The 24,198-nt window shown below is 42.8% G+C and overlaps 1 protein-coding gene across 1 annotated transcript in view; it reads left to right on the forward strand.

Moving 5' to 3' along the window:
- The window catches only part of NUP205 (nucleoporin 205), a 1,281,456-nt gene that overhangs the window by 1,055,151 nt on the left and 202,107 nt on the right, over positions 1–24,198 (forward strand). Inside the window, exon 33 of the mRNA XM_030216143.1 lies at positions 22,551–22,627. Within this exon, the coding sequence (XP_030072003.1) occupies positions 22,551–22,627 (77 nt within the window). The remainder of the gene's footprint in view (positions 1–22,550; positions 22,628–24,198) is intronic.

Here is a 24,198-nt window from a genome sequence, read left to right on the forward strand (position 1 = left end):
TCCACTCTGAAAAGAACCAGGAGTTCCAGGGGACTGTGCTTCGGTGCCCCAGGCCGTGAAACTAGAACACTGGATTCTTTTGGCAGGAAGATGTACCAGGCTTCAATGCTCATTTCCCCTATACAATCTTACCAGTTCTTTACAAGCATCTAGTTGCAAAACTTGATACGTCAGCTGTCAGACTTTGTTGAGACGCTCCCTCCAGAGCAGGCCGAACCTTTTCAACAGTTGGTCATGCAACAGAAGGCTTGTTGAACGTTCTTGGCCAGGGGCACTTAAAAACACTTTTGATGTGCTATCCAGGATCTCTGCTCAAATTATAGCAATGCTCAAATTCTCATGGAGGCGTGTTTCTGACTTGGAACATTCTGTTCAGCAGAGGTTGGCGGATGCCCCTTGCTGGGAGGGTACCCTTTTGGAGAGAAGGTTGAGGAAGTCGCTGACCAAATCAAAAAATACACTGATACCATCTCTTCTCTCTTCCACCGGGCGCCTTCTGCATCATCCTTCTCAGCTAGGAGGACTTTTGGCAAGCCAAGGAGGAGTTTCTTCTACTATCTAGGCATAGGTACAACTCTTCGGCTCGCCAGCCTACTCAGGCTCAACCCCAGCGTGCTCTTTCCCATCAATAGCATGCGCCTAAGGCTCCTGCTGCTCTCCAGGCAAAGGAAGGGACGAGCTTTTGACGGTTGGGGGGAGGTTGAACTCTTTTCACCAAAGGTGGCCTCTTTTGACCTCCAACTGGTGGGTTCTTCAAATAGTCCATCTTGTATACCCTGTCAATTGGCATCTCAAACCTACAAATTGCCCACTGAGAGCTCATTCATTCAGCTCTCAGCACAGGCATGCACTTGCAGAGGAAATCTCCACTCTTTTCAAAGCTCATGCGGTCGAACCCGTTCCACTTGGGAAGAAGGGCAGGGATTCTATTCCAGGTACTTCCTTGTGCAGATGAAAACGGAGGATGCGTCCCATCCTAGACCTAAGGGACCTGAACAAATTCCTAATCCAAGAAAAGTTCAGGATGGTTCCCCTGGGCACCCTTCCCCCAATGATTCAGAAAAACGATTGGCTATGTTCTCTGGACTTAAAGGATGCATAAACTCACATCCCAATACTTCTAGCCCACCGGAAGTATCTTCGATTTCGACTGGGAACACATCACTTTCAGTATTGCGTGTTGCCTTTTGGCCTTGCGTCAGCTCCCAGGGTTTTCACCATATGTCTAGCGGTAGTTGCAGCACTGCTTCACAGACTGGCAGTCCATGTGTTTCCATATCTCGACGATTGGCTGGTGAAGAGCACCTCTCCGGACAGAGCTCAGGAGTCCATGTGGATGATATTTTAGGTACTCGAGCTACTAGGGTTCGTTTTAAACTACTTCAAGTCCCATCTTCCGCCCAGTCCATCGATTGGAGTTTATCGGATCCCTGCTGTATACTCAGATGGCTCGAGCCTACCTCCCGGACACGAGAGTGGACCATCTAGACTCACTCGCGTCCAAGGTTCGAGCCTGTCAGCAGGCCACAGCTCGGCAGATGTTGATATTGTTGGGCCACATGGCTTCTACTGTGTATGTTACATCCATGACACGACTTCACATGAGATCTTCTCAATGGACCCTAGCATCTCAGTGGTATCAAGCTACGGGGAGTCTAGAAGATGTTATCCGAGTGTCACATGAGCTTGTACACTCCCTTCAGTGGTAGACCATTCGATCCAATTTGACTCTGGGACTTACATTCCAAATTCTTCAGCCACAAAAATTGCTGACAGAGCATCTCTTCTGGGATGGGGAGCTCATGTAGATGGGCTTCATACTCAAGGAGCTTTGTCCTCCAGGAAACAAATCTTCAGATCAATCTCTTGGAGCTTCGAGCGATCTGTAACTCTCTAGAGGCTTTCAGACATCGGTTGTCTCACAAAATTGTTCTCATCCAAACAGACAACCAGGTTGCAATGTATTACACCAACAAGCATGGGAGCACCTGATCACGCCCCTCTGTGTCAGGAGTCCATCTGAATGTGGCATTGGGCTTGTCAACATGGCATGTTCCTTTGAGCCACTTATCTGGCAGGCAAAAACAACACCCTGACCAACAGACTGAGCAGGATAATGCATCCTCACAAGTGATCTCTCAATATGGGTATAGCCCACAGCATCTTCTGAGTGTGGGTCACCCCCTCGGTAGATCTTTTTACCACTCAACAACAAGGTTCCTCGGTTCTGGGTCCCACGACAGACTGCCATCAGATGCCTTTCCCCTCAGTTGGGGGGAGGGCAGGTCTTCTATATGTGTATACTCCCGTATCTCTAGTGGGAAAACTTTGTTGAAACTCAATCAAGACTGCAGAACCATAATGGTCGCTGCAGATTTGGTTCCCTCTTCTTCTGGAATTATCCTCAGAAGAACCATGGAGATTGGATTGTTTTCCGACCCTCATCACGCAGAAAGAGGAGTCGCTTCTACATCCCAACCTCCAGTCTCTTGCTCTCACACTTTGGATGTTGAGAGCCTAGAATTTGCTTCCTTGGGTCTCAACAGGTGTTACTCTTTTTTAAAAGGAGGAGGTTTGCCATCTGGTGTGAGAGCAAGGCAATAAATCCCCTTACTTGCCCTACATAAACCCTACTTGAATACCTTCTACACATATCCGAGTCTGGTCTCAAGACCAACTCCGTAAGGGTTCACCTTAATGCAATTAGTGCTTATCACCGTGTAGAAGGTAAGCTCATCTCTGGACAGCCTCTAGTTTGCTTCATTAGAGGTTTGCTTTTGCCAAAGCTCCCTGTCAGACCTCCACCAATGTCATGGGATATCGTTCTCACCCAGTTGATGAAAGCTCCTTTTGAGCCACTGAATTCCTGCCATCTAAAGTACTTTATTTATTTGTTACATTTGTACCCCACATTTTTCAACCTCTTTGTAGGTTCAATGTGGCTTACATAGTGCCGGAGAGCAGTTGCAGACTCCGGTGTATACAAAGATAAGGTGAAGTTGTGATAGGGTAAGGTTTATGTGGTAGGACCACAAAGAGGAATTGTTCGACGGGAGAGTTCGGTGATGGCCATTACAAACTTTTGCGTTGTTGTGTCACAGAGATCAGGCATTTACATTGGATCTGTAGGGTATGCCTTTTTAAACAGGTGGGTCTTGAGTGTCATATATGGTTTTCAAATCTTTTGGTAGTGCATTCCATAGTTGTGTGCTGATGTAGGAAAAACTGGATGCGTAAGTTGATTTGTATTTGAGTCCTTTCCAGCTTGGGTAGTGTAGATTTAGGTATGTTCGTGTTGATACAGATGAGTTTCTGGCTGGTAGGTTGATTAGGTCTGTTATGTAATCCGGTGCTTCACCGTATATGATTTTATGAACCATAGTACAGATTTTGAAGGCAATGTGTTCTTTGATTGAGAGCCAGAGTAGTTTTTCGCGAAGGGGTTTTGCGCTTTCAAATTGTGTTTTTCCGAAGATGAGTCTTGCAGCCGTGTTTCGTGCGGTCTGAAGTTTCTTTAGGATTTGTTATTTGCATCCTGCATAAATTCCATTGCAGTAGTCAGCATGGCTCAGTACCATCGATTGTATCAGGTTGCGGAATGTTTCCCTCGGGAAGTATTGTTTCACACGTTTCAGGCTCCACATTGGGTAGAACATTTTCTTTGTTGTGGATTTTACTTGGCTTTCTAGTGTAATGTTGTGGTCCAGTGTAACGCTGAGGATTTTCAGGCTGTCTGAGACAGGGAGGGGTGTGGTCTGGGGTGTTGATAGTTAAGGGATTGTCCGTGGTGTATTGGGATGACAGGATAACACAGTGAGTTTTTTTCTTTATTGAGTTTTAGTTGAAATGCATTTGCCCAAGAGTCCATGATATTCAAGCCAGTCTTGATTTCGTTAGCTATTTCTGTCAGTGTGGATCTGTAAGGGATTTAAGTGACATCGTCTGCATAGATGAAAGGGTTAAGGCCTTGGGTGGATAAGGCCTTGGCTAGTGGGTAATCATTAGGTTGAAGAGGATCGGGGATCGCGGTGAGCCTTGTGGTACTCTGCAGTCTGTTTTCCTGATGATATGTTTGATTTTGACTTTACCTGATAGGTTCTTGTGGTTAGGAAACCCTTGATCCAGTTAAGTATGTTGCCAGCAATCCCGAATTTGTCAAGTAATCTTATTAATATGTTATGGTTTACCATGTCAAATGCACTAGACATGTCGAATTGAAGGAGGAGGATGTTGTTTCCTATTGCTATTTGTTGCTTGAATTTGGCTAGTAGGGTGAGTAGTACTGTTTCTGTGCTGTGTAATGGGCGAAAGCCAAACTGTGATTCATGTAATATTGAGAATTTCTTTATGTAGTCTGTTAGTTGTTTGACTGCCATACTTTCCATCAGTTTGACTGACAGCGGGATGGATGCTGCTGGTCGATAATTGGTGATTTCATTTGCTTTTTTCATGGTGTCCTTCGGTATCGGGGTGAGTAAAGTATTACTCTTTTCCTTCGGGAAGAGACCTCGCTGAAGCATGTAGTTTAGGTGGGATGTGAGATCTACTATGAAGCGGTCAGGGACTGATTTCAATAAGTAGTTGGGACATGTATCTAGTTTGCAGTGAGTGTTTGTTTGTGAACCTCCTGAGCACTCGTGTTACAGTATCGATGGTAAGGGGGGCGAAGTTTAGCCAGGTGCGGTCCGCCGGGTGTTCTCCATTTATTGGGTCCAGCTCGTCTAGGAAGTTTTCGTTGTCTGTGTTTGTTTGGGGTAACATGTTGCATAGGTTTACAATTTTTTCATTGAAATGCTTAGCAAGTTTGTCTGCAGATGGGGTGTCAATTTTCGATGCAATGACCCGGTTGGTATCTAGGAGTTTATTCCCTAGTTGATATAGTTTCTTTTTGTCTTTGTAATTTGATCTCTCTTGTTGCGTATTTGCATTTTCTTTGTGATTGTTTCCATGTGTTGAATGTGTGTTCATCTTTTGGGTTTTTTTTTTCCATGCTCGTTCGTTGCCTGGTTTGTGTTTTTAGCTCTTTTAGTTCATCGTTGAACCATGGTATCGAGCTGTGCTTTCGTGACGTTCTTGTTCGTAAAGGTGATAGTTTATCTAGTATGCATTTACATCTTTTATTCCATTCCAGGCGGTAGTCTGTGGATTCAGTTAGTGCTGTCCATCCATTGTTGTATAACAGTTGCCAGAATGTTTTCGTGTCTACATGGCCCCTGGATGTATATGTAGTGTGTTCTTGTGTTTGGTGTATTCCCTTCTTTTGCCAGTGTAATGATAGGTTTAGTTTATAATTATCAGACCATGGTGTTTCTGTCCATTTAATATCTGTTATTGTTATGTTTTGGTCTGTATTTAGTTTGTGTGATATGAGATCAAGTGTGCACCCTTTTACGTGGGTTGCTTGCAGTTGTGGCCATTTGAAATCCCATAAGTGAAGGAATTCCTTACGTTCTCATGCGTTGGTAGAGTTTGGGTCTTCTAGGTGAAGGTTGATGTCTCCTAGTACTAGTACATTGGAGTTGGTCGCACATGTGTTTGAAATGAAGTCAATGAAGTTGGTCTGGCCTTCGTTCCAATTACCAGGGTGTCTGTAAAGCAGTACACAATTTAAATAATCTCGTAGGGTTTTGTTGTGGATTCTGATTGAAGCGATTTCAAGTCGGGGTGTTATGGGCTCGGCGATAAAGTGAGATTGATAGATTAGTGCTATGCCTCCTCCTCTTTTTTACTTTCTGGTCCAGTGTGTGATTTTGTATCCTAGGGGACACAGGTCTAGGATTATGGGGTCTTTTTGGTCATGGATCAAGATTTCGCTGATAAAGAGTAAGTCAAGGTCTTCTGCCATGATCCAGTCTGTTAGTGTTGCCGTTTTGTTTACTGTGGATCTGGCATTGATATAACGCACTTGGATTGTTTGGTATGGGTGTTCTGCATTTGGTATTGTGTAAACTTCTATTAGTTGTCATTTCTTAGCTGGGGTGCTTTTCTTAGGGCCCTTCTGTGTTCTCTGATTTGATTGTCTACATGTTGGTTTTCTACCTTTGCTTAGTAACTAGTAGATGACGGCAGAAAAAGACCTGCATGGTCCATCCAGTCTGCCCAACAAGATAAACTCATATGTGCTACTTTTTGTACCTTACCTTGATTTGTATCTGTCATTTTCAGGACACAGACCGTATAAGTCTGCCCAGCACTATCCCTGCCTCCGAACCACCAGCCCCGCCTCCCACCACCGGCTCTGCCACCCAATCTCAGCTAAGCTTCTGAGGATCCATTCCCTTGGAACAGGATTCCTTTGTTTATCCCACGCATGTTTGAATTCCGTTACCATTTTCCTCTCCACCACCTCCCGCGGGAGAGCATTCTAAGCATCCACCACTCTCTCCATGAAAAAATACTTCCCGACATTTTTCTTGAGTCTGCCCCTCTTCAATCTCGTATCGTGCCCTCTAGTTCTACCGCCTTCCCATCTACGGAAAAGGTTCGTTTGCGGATTAATACCTTTCAGATATTTGAACGTCTGTATCATATCACCCCTGTTTCTCCTTTCCTCCAGGGTATACAGGTCAGCAAGTCTCTCATATGTCTTGTAACGCAAATCCCATACCATTCTCGTAGCTTTTCTTTGCACCGCTTCAATTCTTTTTACATCCTTAGCAAGATACGGCCTCCAGAACTGAACACAATACTCCAGGTGGGGCCTCACCAACGACTTGTACAGGGGCATTAAAACCTCTTTTCTTCTGCTGGTCACTCCCCTCTCTATACAGCCTAGCAACCTTCTACTTACGGCCACCGCCTTGTCACACTGTTTCGTCGCCTTCAGATCCTCAGATACTATCACCCCAAGATCCCTCTCCCCGTCGGTACATATCAGACTCTCCCCGCCTAACACATACGTCTCCCGTGGATTTCTACTCCCTAAGTGCATCACTTTGCATTTCTTCGCATTGAATTTTAATTGCCAAACCTTAGACCATTCTTCTAGCTTCTGCAGATCCTTTTTCATGTTTTCCACTCCCTCCCAGGTGTCCACTCTGTTACAAATCTTAGTATCATCCGCAAAAAGGCAAACTTTACCTTCTAACCCTTCAGCAATGTCACTCACAAATATATTGAACAGAATCGGTCCTAGCACCGATCCCTGAGGCACTCCACTACTCACCTTTCCCTCCGAGCGAATTCCATTTACCACCACCCTCTGGCGTCTGTCCGTCAACCAGTTCCTAATCCAGTTCACCACTTCGGGTCCTATCTTCAGCCCATCCAGTTTGTTCAAGGGCCTCCTGTGGGGAACCGTGTCAAAAGCCTTGCTGAAATCTAGGTAGATTACATCTATATCACATCCCTGATTTAATTCTCCAGTCACCCAGTCAAAAAATTCAATGAGATTCGTTTGGCACGATTTCCCTTTGGTAAATTCATGTTGTCTCGGATCTTGCAACTTATTGGCTTCCAGGAAATTCACTATCCTTTCCTTCAGCATCGCTTCCATTACTTTTCCAGTAATTGAAGTGAGGCTTACCAGCCTGTAGTTTCCAGCTTCTTCCCTATCATCACTTTTGTGAAGAGGGACCACATCCGCCGTTCTCCAATCCCACGGAACCTCTCCTGTTTCCAATGATTTATTAAACAAATCTTTAAGAGGACCTGCCAGAACCTCTCTGAGCTCCTTTAATATCCTGGGGTGGATCCTGTCTGGTCCCACGGCTTTGTTCACCTTTAGCTTTTCACGTTGTTTATACACACTCTTTTCCGTGAACGGTGCTATATCTACTCCATTTTCATTTGCACTTTTGCCAGTCCATCGCGGTCCTTCTCCAGAATTTTCTTCTGTGAATACAGAACAAAAGTATCTATTTAGCAAATTTGCTTTTTCTTCTTCATTATCTACATAGCGGTTCGCAGCATCTTTCAGTCTCACAATTCCCTTATTTGTCTTCCTCCTTTCACTAATATACCTGAAGAAATTTTTGTCGCCCCTCCTTACATTTCTAGCCATTTTTTCTTGCGCTTTCGCCAGACGTATCTCTCTCTCTTGGCTTCTTTCAGTTTCCTCCGGCATTCCTCTCCGTGTTCGGCTTCTTGAGTTTTGGTGTATTTCAGGAACGCCAACTCTTTAGCCTTTATTTTCTCAGCCACTTGGAGAACCATATCGGTTTCCTTTTTCTCTTGCTTTTATTTACTCTCCTTACATAAATGCTTGTGGCTCTATTTATAGTTTCTTTCAGCCTGGACCACTGTCCTTCCACTTCTTGTTCGTTCTCCCAGCCCATCAGCTCCTTCTTCAGGTATTCCCCCATTTTACTAAAATCAGCACGCTTGAAATCTAAGACTTTGAGTTTTGAGTGGCCGCCCTCCACTTCAGCTGTCATATCGAATCAAACCGTTTGATGGTCACTGCTGCCAAGGTGGGCACCCACTCGGACATTTGATACACTATCCCCATTTGTGAGCACCAGATCCAGCTTCGCTCCCTCCCTCGTGGGTTCCGTCACCATTTGTCTGAGCAGAGCACTTTGTAAAGCATCCACTATCTCTCTACTTTTTTCCGATTTCGCAGACGGACCCTTCCAATCTACATCCGACAGATTGAAATCTCCCATCAACAGAACCTCTTTTTTCTTTCCTAATTTTTGAATATCTGCGATCAGATCTTTATCTAGTTCCTCTAATTGTGTCGGGGGTCTGTAGACAACACCCACGTGGACAGAGGTTCTATCCTCTCTTTTTAAGGTGATCCATATCGCTTCTTCCTTTCCCCAGGTCCCTGTCATTTCAGTGGCCATGATATCATTCCTCACATACAGAGCACTCCTCCACCTTTACGACCCTCTCTCTCCTTCCTAAATAGATTATAGCCTGGTATGTTTGCGTCCCATTCATGGGAACCATTGAGCCACGTCTCCGTGATTGCAACAACATCCAAGTCTGCCTCCAACATCATGGCCTGAAGGTCACGAACTTTATTGCTTAGACTGCGAGCATTTGTGGTCATCGCTTTCCATCTACATTTCCTGGTATGTGTTTCAACATTATTGATTTGGGGGTTTCTTTTCTCTTTGGGTACCCTCATATCTTTTTGTTCCACTTTTATTGTTTTTTCTTTGGCTTCCGTTCTGTTTTCAAGAACATCACAGTGCTGTAATACAGTAAAAGAATTTTGTAGGGGCAACACTTGTGAGGTCGGATGCTTTCTTGTCACATAACGAAGTCTGCCTGAACCTACTGTGATCCATCTATTCTTAGATGGTTTTATCCTTTGTGGTAGTGGTGGTAATTTGGTATGTTTCTGTGCAGTATGAGAACATCACAGTGCTGTAATGGAGTAAAAGAATTTTGTAGGGGCAACACTTGTGAGGTCGGATGCTTTCTTGTCACATAACAAAGTCTGCCTGAGCCTACCGTGATCCATCTATTCTTAGGTGGTTTTATCCTTTGTGGTAGTGGTGGTAATTTGGTATGTTTCTGTGCAGTATGATATTGTGTGGTCCTAGATGCTGCTTTAAGTGGATCTAGTTCCTGTTTTACTTTACTGAGCTCGTGTTTTAATCTAGTGAGCTGCAGACAGATAGGACAAGCCTTAGGTTTCCAGATAATTGGTCTTGAAACTAAAGCACCACAATTATTACAGAGAATAAAAGTCATCCTGATTGGTTGAAATGGGTATGAACAGGTGTGATATAGTGAGAATAGCAGCCTATGGATATGTTAGCTGAGATCCTTATTATTAGAGCAGTAATCCTTAGCTGGTGAGTAGAAGACTGGGGATTCCTGTGATAATGAGGGGTTTTCTTTTCAGAGACAGTTGTAATATGGGTGTAGTTAATTTGTGATAAGTAGTGTATTTGGGAAAGTTATTTATGAAATGTCCATCATGGGGTGGGTGGGCTTAAGCTTAATACCTTAGGAAGATGTCTGCTGTAACCTATCTGTAGAGCTGCACTTAAATGTACCAGAAGACATGTCCAGGTGTACAGCTCTAAGGATTGGGACATGCAAATCACAATTTTAGCAGAGTAGATAAAAAAAAAAAGCAGGAAAGATATAAAGATATAAATACAGAATTAAAGCCAGAGCAATTCTTATCTGTGAGTGTCCTTTAGGCAGGAGTCAGGAAAAGACCATGTGGTTTAACTGCTCCTCCTCCAACACAAGCTATCTGCCACACCTTAACCTACAGATTTACAAGCCAGATGAGGGGAAGGGTAAACTTTTAGGAAGCAAACAAAAGATCTGATTCTTTTGGTAGTTTTCAGATTAAACAGATATCAAACCAGTTTAAAACACAGCAAGTAAATCACAATATTAGCAGAGCAGATATAACAGGGTTTTTTTTTTTCTTTTTTCTAGGAAAGCTTAAGACCTTAGGAATGTGTCTGCTGTAACCTTTCTGTAGAGCTGCACTTAGGTTGTTGTCTGTTTGATGGGTGTGGTGTGTCTGATCAATTTTTGATGGTTGTGCAGTATCCGTATGGTTTGCAAGAGGGGTGGTTAGTGTAAGGTGGATCAGTGATAAGGAGTAGATTATTAGGAGTAGTTTGGGGGTATTCATCTTGGTTTCTGATCGCTGTGGAGTAGTAGTGGGGTTGTTCCTGATGATTGGGTATGTGGTGTTAATATGTGTTCTAGCTTGAGACCTATCCACTGGAATAGTGGTGGGCCAAGCTACATAGCTTTAAACAGCTGAAAAGCACTAACTAGGCCTGATAACCAGCTGATGGCCTTATAGCAGAGAGCCTGCAAGAGCAGGACTGCTTGGTGAGTCTTAAAGAAACCTGGTGCAACTTCCAAATTGAGTGTAACACCTACGATGTAGAAATTAAAGACAGAAATGATAAGAAGTTTGGTTCATAAGATGGAGTCTGTCTTTATAAGATGGCACCCAGATCACAAGATGATATGAGACAGATTTGTCCATGTTTGGATATCCGTATCTAAGGAGTTGTTGACAAAAAGGGAAATTACACAATAATTTGCAATAATAAAACGGAAAGGAGAGGTGGGCACCTGACCGGCAGTTGAGTATGATTCAGAGGTTATGCAAGATTAGAAAAAAAAAGTCCCTTTCCATAGACTTGTATTGGGACCAGATACTATATAAGAGATGGGCATCAGACCGATCGTTGGAAGTTTTCCCCAACGCATCTCAGGAAGCAGAGCTCTGGTCAGTTGAATCCAGAATTTGTCTGATGAATGTACCTAATTGAAGACCTGATTTGGGTGAGAATTAAAATATTATTTCTGTATCTACACTGTTTCTGTCTCTGTTTTCATTTATACTCTATCTGTCAGCTGTCTTACTAAAATATCACACACAAGTAAGATCCCCCACTGAAGCAGTTTTTGGGAATTTTCATAGACTTTATGTGGGAACATAAATGGCCAAAGATTCATTTAGATCCAAATAGACAGAAAACTGTGGTCATGGGAATTAGATTTGAACTGCGCCTTCTGATGCCTCCCCACCGGCGATACCCATGGGAAGGGGTGTCACTGGAATTCAGGGAGGCGGTCCACAAGATCGTAGAAGAACAAACCCTCTGTACACCTCCGTGTGGAAGGATCCCACGGGGGTCTAGAGAGGGGTAGATTAAAAACAGTGGGAATAGTTTTGTTCTTTGGTATGAGTTTGGTGTTTTGATCTTGTGTGTTATTTCAGTTAGCTCGAATGCAAATCAATGAACTGAATCTTCGATCAAATAGAGGAACAAATGGTTATACTTAGCATCTCTGTGTGAAATTCCCGGAGTCAGTATGTAGGCTTCCTTTAGTTCCAAGTAATCCAAAAGATTCAGAGTTATAGGATTAGTTCAATTAGTTAAGGAAAGTTTCTTTACTCACAGATTACAGGTTTGACCTTTAAGGTCTCTGGTTCTGACGTCCCTGGGTGACCCAACCGATGCAGGTTACTGTAGGCTTTTCACTAGTACTTCTGTTGTTACTGCAGTTCAGGTCCAAAGTAGGTTTTAGGTCACAAAGAGGCTCATTTTCAAAGCACTTAGCCTCCCAAAGTTCCATAGAAACCTATGGAACTTAGCCTCCCAAAGTGCTTTGAAAATATGCCTCAAAAAGCAGAGAACACCAGGAAACAGTTTCATATGTCATTAATGCAGATGGCAGGCCACATGTTCTTCATCTTCAACAGAAAAAATCGTCTCACTTTTGTGAGATCCTTTGGAGGAATACCTGTATAAGCCAGTCTGAAGACCCCTGAAGAAGGCCTTTTCGGCCGAAACACGGACCGTGTTGGGTCGTAATAAATTATTCTGGTTTCTGACATCTGTGGCTTCAGTCTGGTCCTTCTGGATATCTTCCGCTTGTTTTGTTGTTTTCTGGCTTTTCACTAGTGTCACATCAGAAGGGTAGATGTAGACAGGGGTCCTGTGATTTGAATTGAAATCGCCAGCAGATGTTCCTGTTTCTCCAGTCTGTTTCCCAGCTCCGCGGCTCTCTCCGCTTCAGACTGGACTCTGGGAGGAGAGAGCATTCGTTGGGGCAGGAAACAGAGGGCCAGTGATCATCTGCCGGACTCCCGCATGTCTAGAAATTATGTTGTGAAAGATGATGGCTGAAGAAAGCCTGCTCTTGGGGAAGGAAGAGCAGGCTACAATAAAGGTTGGAGCTCAGCAGCTCTAATAAGAGTGTAGAATACTGTGAAAATGGGAGCTCAGCAGTTCTAATAAATGTGTAGACTGCTGTAAAAGTGGGAGCTTAACAGTTCTAAAGTAAGTGCAGGCTTACAGTGAGAGTGGAAGCTCAGCAGTTCTGATGGGAATACAGGCTCAGAGTGAGAGTTCAGCAGTTCTGATAGAAGGGCTGAAGATAGGACCCGAAGTGGTGAACTGGATTAGGAACTGGTTGACGGACAGACGCCAGAGGGTGGTGGTGAATGGAATTCGCTCGGAGGAGCGAAAGGTGACTAGTGGAGTGCCTCAGGGATCGGTGCTGGGGCCGATTCTGTTCAATATATTTGTGAGTGACATTGCCGAAGAGTTAGAAGGTAAGGTTTGCCTATTTGCGGATGTTACTAAGATCTGTAACAGAGTGGACACCCCGGAGGGAGTGGAAAAAATGAAAAAGGACCTACGGAAGCTAGAAGAATGGTCTAAGGTTTGACAATTAAAATTCAATGCAAAGAAATGCAAAGTAATGCACTTAGGGAGTAGAAATCCATGGGAGACGTATGTGTTAGGCGGGGAGAGTCTGATAGGTACGGATGGGGAGAGAGATCTTGGGGTGATAGTATCTGAGGATTTGAAGGCGACGAAACAGTGTGACAAGGCGGTGGCCCTAGCTAGAAGGTTGTTAGGCAGTATAGGGAGAGGTGTGACCAGCAGAAGAAAGGGGGTGTTGATACCCCTGTATAAGTCATTGGTGAGGCCCCATCTGGAGTATTGTGTTCAGTTCTGGAGGCCGTATCTTGTAAAGGATGCAAAAAGAATTGAAGCAGTGCAAAGAAAAGCTACGAGAATGGTATGGGATTTGCGTTACAAGACGTATGAGGAGAGACTTGCGGACCTGAACATGTACACTCTGGAGAAAAGGAGAAACAGGGGTGATATGATACAGACGTTCAAATATTTGAAAGGTATTAATCTGCAAACGAACCTTTTCCGGAGATGCGAAGGCAGTAGAACGAGAGGACATGAAATGAGATTGAAGGGGGGCAGACTCAAGAAAAATGTCAGGAAGTATTTTTTCACGGAGAGAGTAGTGGATGCTTGGAATGCCCTCCCGCAGGAGGTGGTGGAAACGAAAACGGTAACGGAATTCAAACATGCGTGGGATAAACATAAAGGAATTCTGCTCAGAAGGAATGGATCCTAAGGAGCTTAGATGAGATTGGGTGGCAGAGCCGGTGGTGGGAGACGGAGATGGTGCTGGGCAGACTTATACGGTCTGTGCCAGAGCCGATGGTGGGAGGCGGGACTGGTGGTTTGGAGGCGGGGATAGTGCTGGGCAGACTTATACGGTCTGTGCCAGAACCGGTGGTGGGAGGCGGGGATAGTGCTGGGCAGACTTATACGGTCTGTGCCCGGAAAAGTACAGGTACAAATCAAGGTAAGGTATACACAAAAAGTAGCACATGTGAGTTTATCTTGTTGGGCAGACTGGATGGACCGCGCAGGTCTTTTTCTGCCGTCATCTACTATGTTACTACTATGTTACTATGTAAGTAGAACCTCAGAATCCTAGAAGGTCATTTTCTTGATTCCTGTTACTTCAGCTCGTAGGGTCATTGAGCTTCAGGTCTTAGTGGTGGATGCACCTTATACTAAGTTTCATCAACAGAGTAGTCCTCTGCACTTCCAAAATTGGTGTCAAAGTTCCATCTGAGCCAGTCAATTGTGTTACCAACATTCTTTCTCCGACCTCATGCCCATCCTGGCGAAAGCAGCTTGCACACCTTGGATTGCAAGAGAGCATTGTCCTGCTACATAGAGCAGAGAAGGCCCCACAGGCAGTCCACCTAGCTTTTTGTTTCATTTGATCCCATCAGGATGGGGGTTGCCATCGGGAAATGGACCATTTTAATTTGGCTGGCAGATTGCACTTCTTTCACTTATTCCCAGGCTGGGCTGGCCTTGAAGGGTAAGGTCACAGCTCATAATGTCAGAGCCATGGCTGCATCGGTAGCCCACTTGAGGTCAGTCTTCATTGAAGAAATTTGCAAGGCTGCGACGTGGTCTTCAGTTCGCACATTCACATCACACTTCTGCCTTGGTCAGGATACATGACGCGACAGTCTGTTCGGGCAGTCAGTGTTGCAGAATCTGTTTGAGGTCTAGAATCCTACTCCACCCTCCTAGGCCCATTTTATTCCATTTATGTCTGCACTCTCATGTAGATTGTATATAGTTTCAGGTTAATCTGTGTTATGTCCTCACCGTTGCAAGGCCCAGTTGACCACTATTTGTTGTTTTTGGTGAGCCTGGATGCTAGGTGTTCCTCCCTTGTGAGAATATTTAAGCCGGCTTGTCCCCTCCGAAGGGACACCACCTTGTAAGTGGTGGAGGGGCTTCCGTGTTTCAATGACTCAGAGGGCTATGCTGAAGGGTTACCCATATCAGACAGGCCTCTGAGGAGAAACCAGACAAAGAGTGTCCCAAATTAGGGAGAGGGAAAAGATGGTGACCTGAAGCTCGTACACTCAACGGCCCAGCTGTCCTCTGAAGTTCAGTTTTTGTTCACTTGAAATTTCCTCTCTGCATGCAGTTGCCTTAACAGAGGAAGGGGACAATGGGGGGTCAGCCGCCGATGACCAGCGTTTTGTCCCCTCTGCAGCAAGTGTGGGACCACTGTGTGACGAGCTGCCCATAGATGACTGGGTTGATGAGTCCTTTAGCGCCGACGAAGGAGCGTCGATGCTCTTGGACCTGGAAACAACTTCATCGCTCAAAAATCATTTAACCACCATATGCCCAAAGGAGTGGAGGAGTGAGTCAGGAATGTATGCTGAAACGGAAGTCGTTTGCAGCTGAACCCGTGTCGGCGGTGCTACTCCTAAACCCTTAAGAGTTATCAGCTTGGAGTTTTTGGCTCCCGTGGAGGTTGCATTGAATGTCATCTGGAGGGTGCTCCAGGACCTGACGGTGGTAGAGAATGACTTTGCTTCAGATATAGTCTTGTTGATGAGCCACATGGATAATCTAATCGAATCCTTTGAGAATATACAGCAAATGAAGTAGGAAATGGTTAAGATTTGAAAATGATAAAAGACCAGAAAAATTTGAACAAAATGAATATTGTTACAGATGATTAATATCGAGATTGTTGTTTTCCCAGAGTTCCGGGTATGACTCCTAATGTTTTTTTTTTTCCTCTGAAATGATTCCTCTTAATATATTAATTCAAAAGGAGTGAAGCCTGTGAAACTGGGATTACTTTAATCAGCGGGAATTGGATTGGAGATTCAAGGGTTTGTATTGTTAAACAATTTCTGGTTTTAAAAGGGGAAAAAATGAAATCAGGTGTATTACTTTCACTAATATTGGACAATACGTATGTTTCCAATGAAATTGATGGACTATGCACCGTTATGGTCTTGAAGAAACCAACCAGATGATCAATGTGGAATAATGATTTAGATAAATAATAACTGAGGATAATCGGGTTAATACCACGTTTTCTTTGTTTGCTGTTGCTTGAATTGATCTCCTTGTCTTGTTTCACTCTCCCTATTTATTTTGTGGTCTAAGAAAGAGAAAGATTGTATAAAATCCATTTATCTTGTTGAGATTGTTTTCTTTTAATATTGTTTTATTGTACAATCATCTCTGTTTTACTGTTTTGCAAGTGATCCTTGTAAAATGAAAAAATTATAAATAAATGATTAAAAAAAAATTTAAAAAAAAAAAAAAAAAAAAAAAATAAGCCGGCTTGTCCTTGGAGAAAGCGAAGATACTTACCTGTAGCAGGTATTCTCCGAGGACAGCAGGCTTTATATTCTCACAATCCCTCCCATCTCCCCTTAGAGTTGTCTCCTTTGTTATTTTTACTTTATTTTTTTGCTTTAGTATTAAACAGACCACATTCACACAACAGGCGGGAAGGTACTCATGCGTGTGCAGTGGAGCATTGCTCATGCTCCTCAAAGCTCTCATTTAGCTTGGTAAATACCAGACTGGACAATGTGGATCGGTGTCACCCTCTTGTGAGAATGTAAAGCATGCTGTCCTCGCTGAATACCTGCTACAGGTAAGGACCTTCGCTTTTGCGGATGACAGAAAACTATTCAAGGTTGTTGAAACACATGTGGATTGTGAAATATTACAGTTAGACTGTAGGAAATTGGTAGACTGGGCATCCAAGTGCAGATGAAATTTAATGTGGACAAATGCAAGGTAATGCACATTGGAAAGAATAATCCAAAACATATTTACCTGATGCTAGGGTTCACCTTGGGGGTCAGCAACCAATAAAAAGATCTAGGTGTCGTCGTAGATAATACGCTGAAATCTTCTGCTCAGCTTGCAGCAGCATCCGGAAAAGCTAGAAATTATTAGGAAAGGGATAGTGAATAAGATTGAAAATACTATAATGCCTTTTTATCGCTCCAGGTGCAATGTCACCTTGACTATTGCGTTCATTTCTGGTCGCCGTATCTCAAAAAAGATATAGCGTAGTTAGAAAAGGTTCAAAGAAGAGTGACCAAATTGATAAAGGGAATGGAACTCCTCTCATATGAGGAAAGACTAAAGAGGTTATGGCTATTCAGCTTGGAAAAGAGACTAATGAGGATTAAATGATTGAGGTCTACAAAATCCTGAGTACTGCAGAATGAGTAGAGTAAATCGATTTTTTACTCGTTGCAAAAGTACAAAGATTAGGGAACACTCGAGGAAGTTACAAGGAAATATAGTAACATAGTAGATGACGGCAGAAAAAGACCTGCACGGTCCATCCAGTCTGCCCAACAAGATAAACTCACATGTGCTACTTTTTGTGTATAGCTTACCTTGATTTGTACCTGTCCTTTTCAGGGCACAGACCGTATAAGTCTGCCCCGCCTCCCACCACCAGTTCTGGCACAGTTGTAATATGGGTGGAGTTAATTTGTGATAAGTAGTGTATTTGGGAAAGTTATTTATGAAATGTCCATCTTGGGGTGGGTGGGCTTAAGTTTAATACCTTAGGAAGGTTCTGCTGTAACCTATCTGTAGAGCTGCACTTAAATGTACCAGAAGAAATGTCCAGGTGTACAGCTCTAAGGATTGGGACATGCAAATCACAATTTTAGCAGAGTAGATTAAAAAAAAACCGTATACGTCTGCCCAGCACTATCCCTGCCTCCCAACCACCAGTCCCACCACCGGCTCTGGCACAGACCGTATAAGTCTGCCCAGCACCATCCCCGCCACCGGCTCTGCCACCCAATCTCAGCTAAGCTCCTTAGGATCCATTCCTTCTGAACAAGATTCCTTTATGTTTATCCCACGCATGTTTGAATTCCGTTACTGTTTTCGTTTCCACCACCTCCCGCGGGAGGGCATTCCAAGCATTCACTACTCTATCCGTGAAAAAATACTTCCTGACATTTTTCTTAAGTCTGCCCCCCTTCAATCTCATTTCATGTCCTCTCGTTCTACCGCCTTCGCATCTAAAGGTTCGTTTGCAGATTAATACATTTCAAATATTTGAACGTCTGTATCATATCACCCCTGTTTCTCCTTTCCTCCAGAGTATACATGTTCAGGTCCGCAAGTCTCTCCTCATACGTCTTGTAACGCAAATCCCATACCATTCTCGTAGCTTTTCTTTGCACTGCTTCAATTCTTTTTGCATCCTTTACAAGATACGGCCTCCAAAATTGAACACAATACTCCAGGTGGGGTCTCACCAACGACTTATACAGGGGCATCAACACCCCCTTTCTTCTGCTGGTCACACCTCTCTCTATACAGCCTAACAACCTTCTAGCTACGGCCACCGCCTTGTTACACTGTTTCGTCGCCTTCAAATCCTCAGATACTATCACCCCAAGATCCCTCTTCCCATCCGTACCTATCAGACTCTCCCCGCCTAACACATACGTCTCCCGTGGATTTCTATTCCCTAACTGCATCACTTTGCATTTCTTCGCATTGAATTTTAATTGCCAAAAACCTTAGACCATTCTTCTAGCTTCCGTAGGTCCTTTTTCATGTTTTCCACTCCCTCCCGGGTGTCCACTCTGTTACAGATCTTAGTATCATCCGCAAATAGGCAAACTTTACCTTCTAACCCTTCGGCAATGTCACTCACAAATATATTGAACAGAATCGGCCCCAGCACCGATCCTTGAGGCAGTCCACTACTCACCTTTCCCTCCTCCGAGCGAATTCTATTCACCACCACCCTCTGGTGTCTGTCCGTCAACCAGTTCCTAATCCAGTTTTAAACAAATAGGAGAAAATGATTTTTTTCACTCAACGAATAGTTATGCTTTGGAACTCTTTGTTGGAGGATGTAGTAACAGCGTACTAGGTTTAAAAAAGGTTTGGACAAGTTCCTGGAGGAAAAGTCCATAATCTGCTATTGAGACAGACATGGGGAAGCAACTGCTTGCCCTGGGATTGGTAGCATGGAATGTTGCTATGATTTGGGTTTCTGCTTGGTACTTGTGGCCTGGCTTGGCCACTGTTGGAAACAGGATACTGGGCTAGATGGACCATATGTTTCACTCAGTTTGTCTACTCTTATATTCTTATGTACCTTAATTCAGCCTCCTTTTGAATCTCTGGATTCTGCAACCTCAAAAGATATTACCCTTAAGATAGATTTGGTTTTTTTGTAGCTATTTGTTTTGCTAGGCAAATTTCAGAACGACAGGCCTTTTCCTGTAGAGAACCTTTGTTTTTGTGTTTAGCAAGGAGAAGGTAGTGCTTAGATTGATTCCGTCCTCCTTACCAAAGTGATATAATCCTTCCATCTTAAATCGGACCATCTCTTTGCCTGTTTTTCAGGATCTTAAAAAAGAGAGAAGTCAGTTGCCTTAACAAATTGGATATGGTATCCATGTTGAGGAATTACCTGAAGAGTACTAATAGATCTGTAAGGAAATCAGTTAAGCTCTTTATTCTTTTTCATGGAGCCCCTAAAAGGGAAGCAGCATCAAAATCAACTTTTGCTGAATCGGATTAAAGAAGTTATTGCTTCTGTGTGTATTCTGTGTGGTCATCCAGTTCCAGAAGTTATGATAACGAATTCTACAGGGCATCTGTCTTCTTAGGCAGGTCTGTCTTCTTGGGCAGAGCATTCCTTGGCTCCTCTTCATTAAATTTGCAAAGTGGCAACCTGGAAATTATGCATTTTTTTTTTTTTGTCTGCCACTACTGATTGGATATTCAAGCTCAAAGTGATATGACTCTTAGGGCCCAGACCAGTCTGATGGGATGATAGAGATGGGTAAATTAATTTTTACCTGCTAATTTTTTTTTCCTTAAGTCCCGCCATACCAGTCCAGAACTTTCCCCTCCACTTCCCTCCCCCATGGTTTTTCGCATCAGTTTGGCGTCTGTCTGCTGAAAGGTAGAGATTTTGACTTTAGTTTTGTTGTTATTGTTAGATCTTTAGTCTGGAGAGCTTTATCCTTTTATTGTTTCTCTGTTGAGTGGTCCATTAATTCCTAGGGGAGGTTTTTTTCTCTTCTTCTTTTAACAGCCTTTGCTTGTCTATTATGTTATATCTTGTTAAACTGTAGAAAGAACTTGCCTTGAGTTTAGCCACCCATCTATTTATCCTTACTGACTCTATATCACCCATCTTGTCCCCATCTATATATCTGCACTTGGCCTCTTGGCTTCTTGGTAAGCTGTATTATAGATACCATTAGCATCATATCTGTCATTTGAATGTTCTATTGAATTCTTATTAGGTGTTGCATTAGTATTATTTTGACATCATATTATCTCTTTATTTTAATTTCAGAACTGTTAAATGTGTATATTTTTGATACTTTTATTAGGTTTGTGTTTACAAGTTTACCTCATTTATTGTATTTATGTTTATATTTGGTTATTTTACTATTGTTATGCTGTTAAAATTGTAAGTCTTATGTTAAACTGTACTTGCTGTACACCGCCTTGGACGAATCACTTCATAAAGGTGGTTAATAAATCTCAAATAAATAATTGATTAATTTGTGGCTGATCTAATCCTTTGTTTAAGAAACTATTCCATCCCTGGGTCGCAGATCTAGGAGTGAAACTTTGGCTGTATCAGGTTGACTGTATGGTGTTTTAGAAGCTCAAAATAAAAATTTTGTTGTATTCAGTTTTATTTTTTACATAGTCTACTGATGAGGCTGCACCTTCCCTCTCTATAAGGGGAGAAAATTAATTTCCAGCCTTTTCTGTTCTCAGGAGCTGATCCAGAAACCTTGTATTAGAGCTCTGTGTAAACACTTATAGCACTGTTTTCTGATACAAGAGTAATGCTTAAGTTTTGTTCCTTAATACAGTAACAAATAATAATGCAAATCGGCTCTGTACAAAAGATGTACAATAACATGAGTGCGTGCGCCAGGCACAAACATGGTCTGTGCTAGTGGCATCTATATCAATGGTTCCCAAACCTTGTCCTGGAGGCACCCCAGCCAGTTTTTTTTTCAGGATATCCATAATGAGTATTCATGGGAGGGATTTACATGCAGTTGAGGCAGTGCATTCAAATCTCTCTTGATATTCATTGTGGATATCCTGAAAATCCTGACTGACTGGGGTGCCTCCACTTGTGCTAGACTACTATTTTATGCATAAAATCTTTGTGATACTAATTTTTATGCACAAAATAGCATTCCAGCACATGTGCCGAGCTTATGCCTATTGAACTTGGGTGCCAATATGATTTTTTGTGACACACACCAATTTGCAGACTCTTTACCAGCACAACTTTCACTTGCACTAAAAAAAAGCTGTGAATCCTTATGGCTCACAGTGTAGGGAAGAAACGTGCATGAAATCCTCACTATGCTACTGCAGAAATTCCAGGCTTATCTTTTATTCCTCCTCAGACCTTGTGTTAAAGCCCTGGCATTGGTCTGTTTGGTTTTCTGCACATTTCCATGAATCTATGATGAATAGCCAATGCTGTGCATTGGTGTGTGCTAGGCTTTGCACAGAGTGAGCTTGTACTTTTTACATAAGATGCCCACAAAATTGTATGCTAAAGCTGAGCAAACCGATGTTAAAAGCTTAGCATGTTCTACTGCATCAGACCCTCTGTATCCATCCACTGGCAGGTAGACATAACCTACTTATTTGGACTAGTCTGGTAGACTAAAGGAAAGGAAATTAAAAGGTAATTGTAAATTTCAACATTTTGATGCATCTCATTTTTTGTTTTCCTCATTGAGTGTACCCAAAAAAGATAGAAAAGAATTGGAGAAGGTGCAGAGAAGGGCGACGAAAATTATAAAAGGGATGGAACGACTTCCCTATGAGGAAAGGCTAAGACGGTTAGGGCTCTTCAGCTTGAAGAAAAGGTGTCTGAGGGGTGATATGATAGAAGTCTACAAGATAATGATCGGAGTACAGCGGACAGATGTGAAGCGTTTGTTTACACTTTCAAAAAATAATAGAACCAGGGGACACAAGATGAAGCTAGAATATGGTAGATTTAAAAAAAATAGGAGAAAGTGTTTCTTTACTCAGTGTGTAGTTGGACTCTGGAACTCATTACCTGAGAATGTAGTGACAGCAGCTGGCCTTACGGAGTTTAAGGGGGGTTTGGACAGATTCCTGAAGGAAAAGTCCGTTGAACATTATTAAATATATATATATATATAAATAAATAAATAAATAAATATATATATATATATATATATATTTATTTATTTATTTATTTATTTATTTATTTATTTATTTATTTTAAGGAGGGGGTTTGCCAGGTTCTTGAGGCCTGGATTGGCCGCTGTCGGAGACAGGATGCTGGGCTTGATGGACCCTTGGTCTTTTCCCAGTATGGCGGTGCTTATGAGATATTCTTTTTATTCTGCATATTTTTGCTGGATATATGAAAATGCAGTTGTATGATCATATATTGACTTGTTTGTGTTTTTATGCAAGGTGTTCTAACTGATCTTGACATCAGTGTAAATGAAGGATCGCAGATGGAGCTGCAAGGTCATATTGGACGCTTCCAAGTAAGTGGCAATTTTTTTTTTTTTTTTTGGAAGGGGGGGACAGGAAGTCTTTATTGAAGTGGAAGGCAACACATAAAATCCAGTATAACAAACAACTACAAACATAGCAGGAACAAACAGCTAGCCACAAACCAAGGTAACAAAAAGGAACTTACCTATTTATAAGTTTTAACAAACCCCCCCCCCCCCCCCCCCCACCCAGCACTAAGAACCCCAGTAAGAAAGAGAGTACACTCAAAGCTCTCTAGTCAGGTATCAACCATAGCCAGCCTTGAAGAGAGGAGACTTGCCAGTTTAAAAAGAAGGTTATATTTTTCAGTGTTCAACAAATTCTGTCTCAGCTAGGTTCAGCTTTTCTACGAATAGCAGTCAGCTTCTCCATCTTGTAAATATAATGAAGTTTGCTTCACAGTTGCAGGGATGGAATATATGAACCCTTCCAACAGGCTGCCAAAGTCAATTTAGCTGCATTTAGAAAATGCCTTGCCAAGGCAACTTGTCTCTTACGGAATCCAGGAATTTCCTTATTGAGCAGAAATATCTCCAGGTCCCATGGTATCTGCAGGCCTGTAATTGAACAGACTTCCAAAAAGAATGTCATTAGGGTAGGTCCACCAGATAGGTCCCAAAGTTCCATAGGAACAACAGCAGCACAAACAATCTGGAATATCCTGTGGAAACCACCTACTAAGTCTGCCTGGAGTCAGATACCAACAATATAATATCTTAACATTAGATGCAACAGCATTTTTCACTAAGGATTGCTCCATTCTATCCCATTCATTAGGCAAATATGTTGCATTCAATTCTTGCTTCCACCACTGCCTGTGTAAGCAGGAAGCGAATCCCGAAGGTATCCATAGAGTGTCCCCACCAAATGTCTAGTATGCTTAGTCTTCAAAGACATCCTCCAAAAGGCATTCTCCAGATAACAATCCCTATAGGACCTAGACATTAAAAGATGTTTCAGCTGCATGTAGGCATTGGTGAGAGGAAGGTAAATTATATTCTTTCGCCAACTCTCCAAAGGTCTTCATTAAATAGATGCCCCCAAGAAGCATCTGGGACTCTGGGACTCCCAAGTTCTATGATGATATGCCTGGAGGAAATAAAAGGATTACAGCTAATGGGAGTATATCGTGACAGTTGGAAGTCTTATGTCTTACTCATCATATCCCAAAGTTTAAAAGTGTGTAGAAGCATGGAACATCACTTCCCAACCTATGAAATCTCTTAGGCAGCCACAGTAAGTAAGTCAAGGGGCTAGCACCCAACTGATGTTGCTCGATGTGGACCCATAATTTTATAACAATGATTTTGATGCCACTCCACTGCCACTCAAAGTTGAGCAGCTCTATAATAAAACCAAAGATTAGGGACTCCAAGACACCCATTGCAGGGTCTCTATACAAGACTTACTGGGCAAACCAAGGTCTACCCCCATGCCAAATAAATCTTAGAATGTAAGATTGCAAGGACTCTAAGGCCTGTTTTGGAATGGCCACATTTGGGAGAGTAATCAAAGGGGAGGTCAAGGACAACATATCATCTGCAAATATACTCTCCATCCC

This window comes from Microcaecilia unicolor, chromosome 10 (genome assembly GCF_901765095.1).
Source record: "Microcaecilia unicolor chromosome 10, aMicUni1.1, whole genome shotgun sequence".
Lineage (NCBI taxonomy): Eukaryota > Metazoa > Chordata > Amphibia > Gymnophiona > Siphonopidae > Microcaecilia > Microcaecilia unicolor.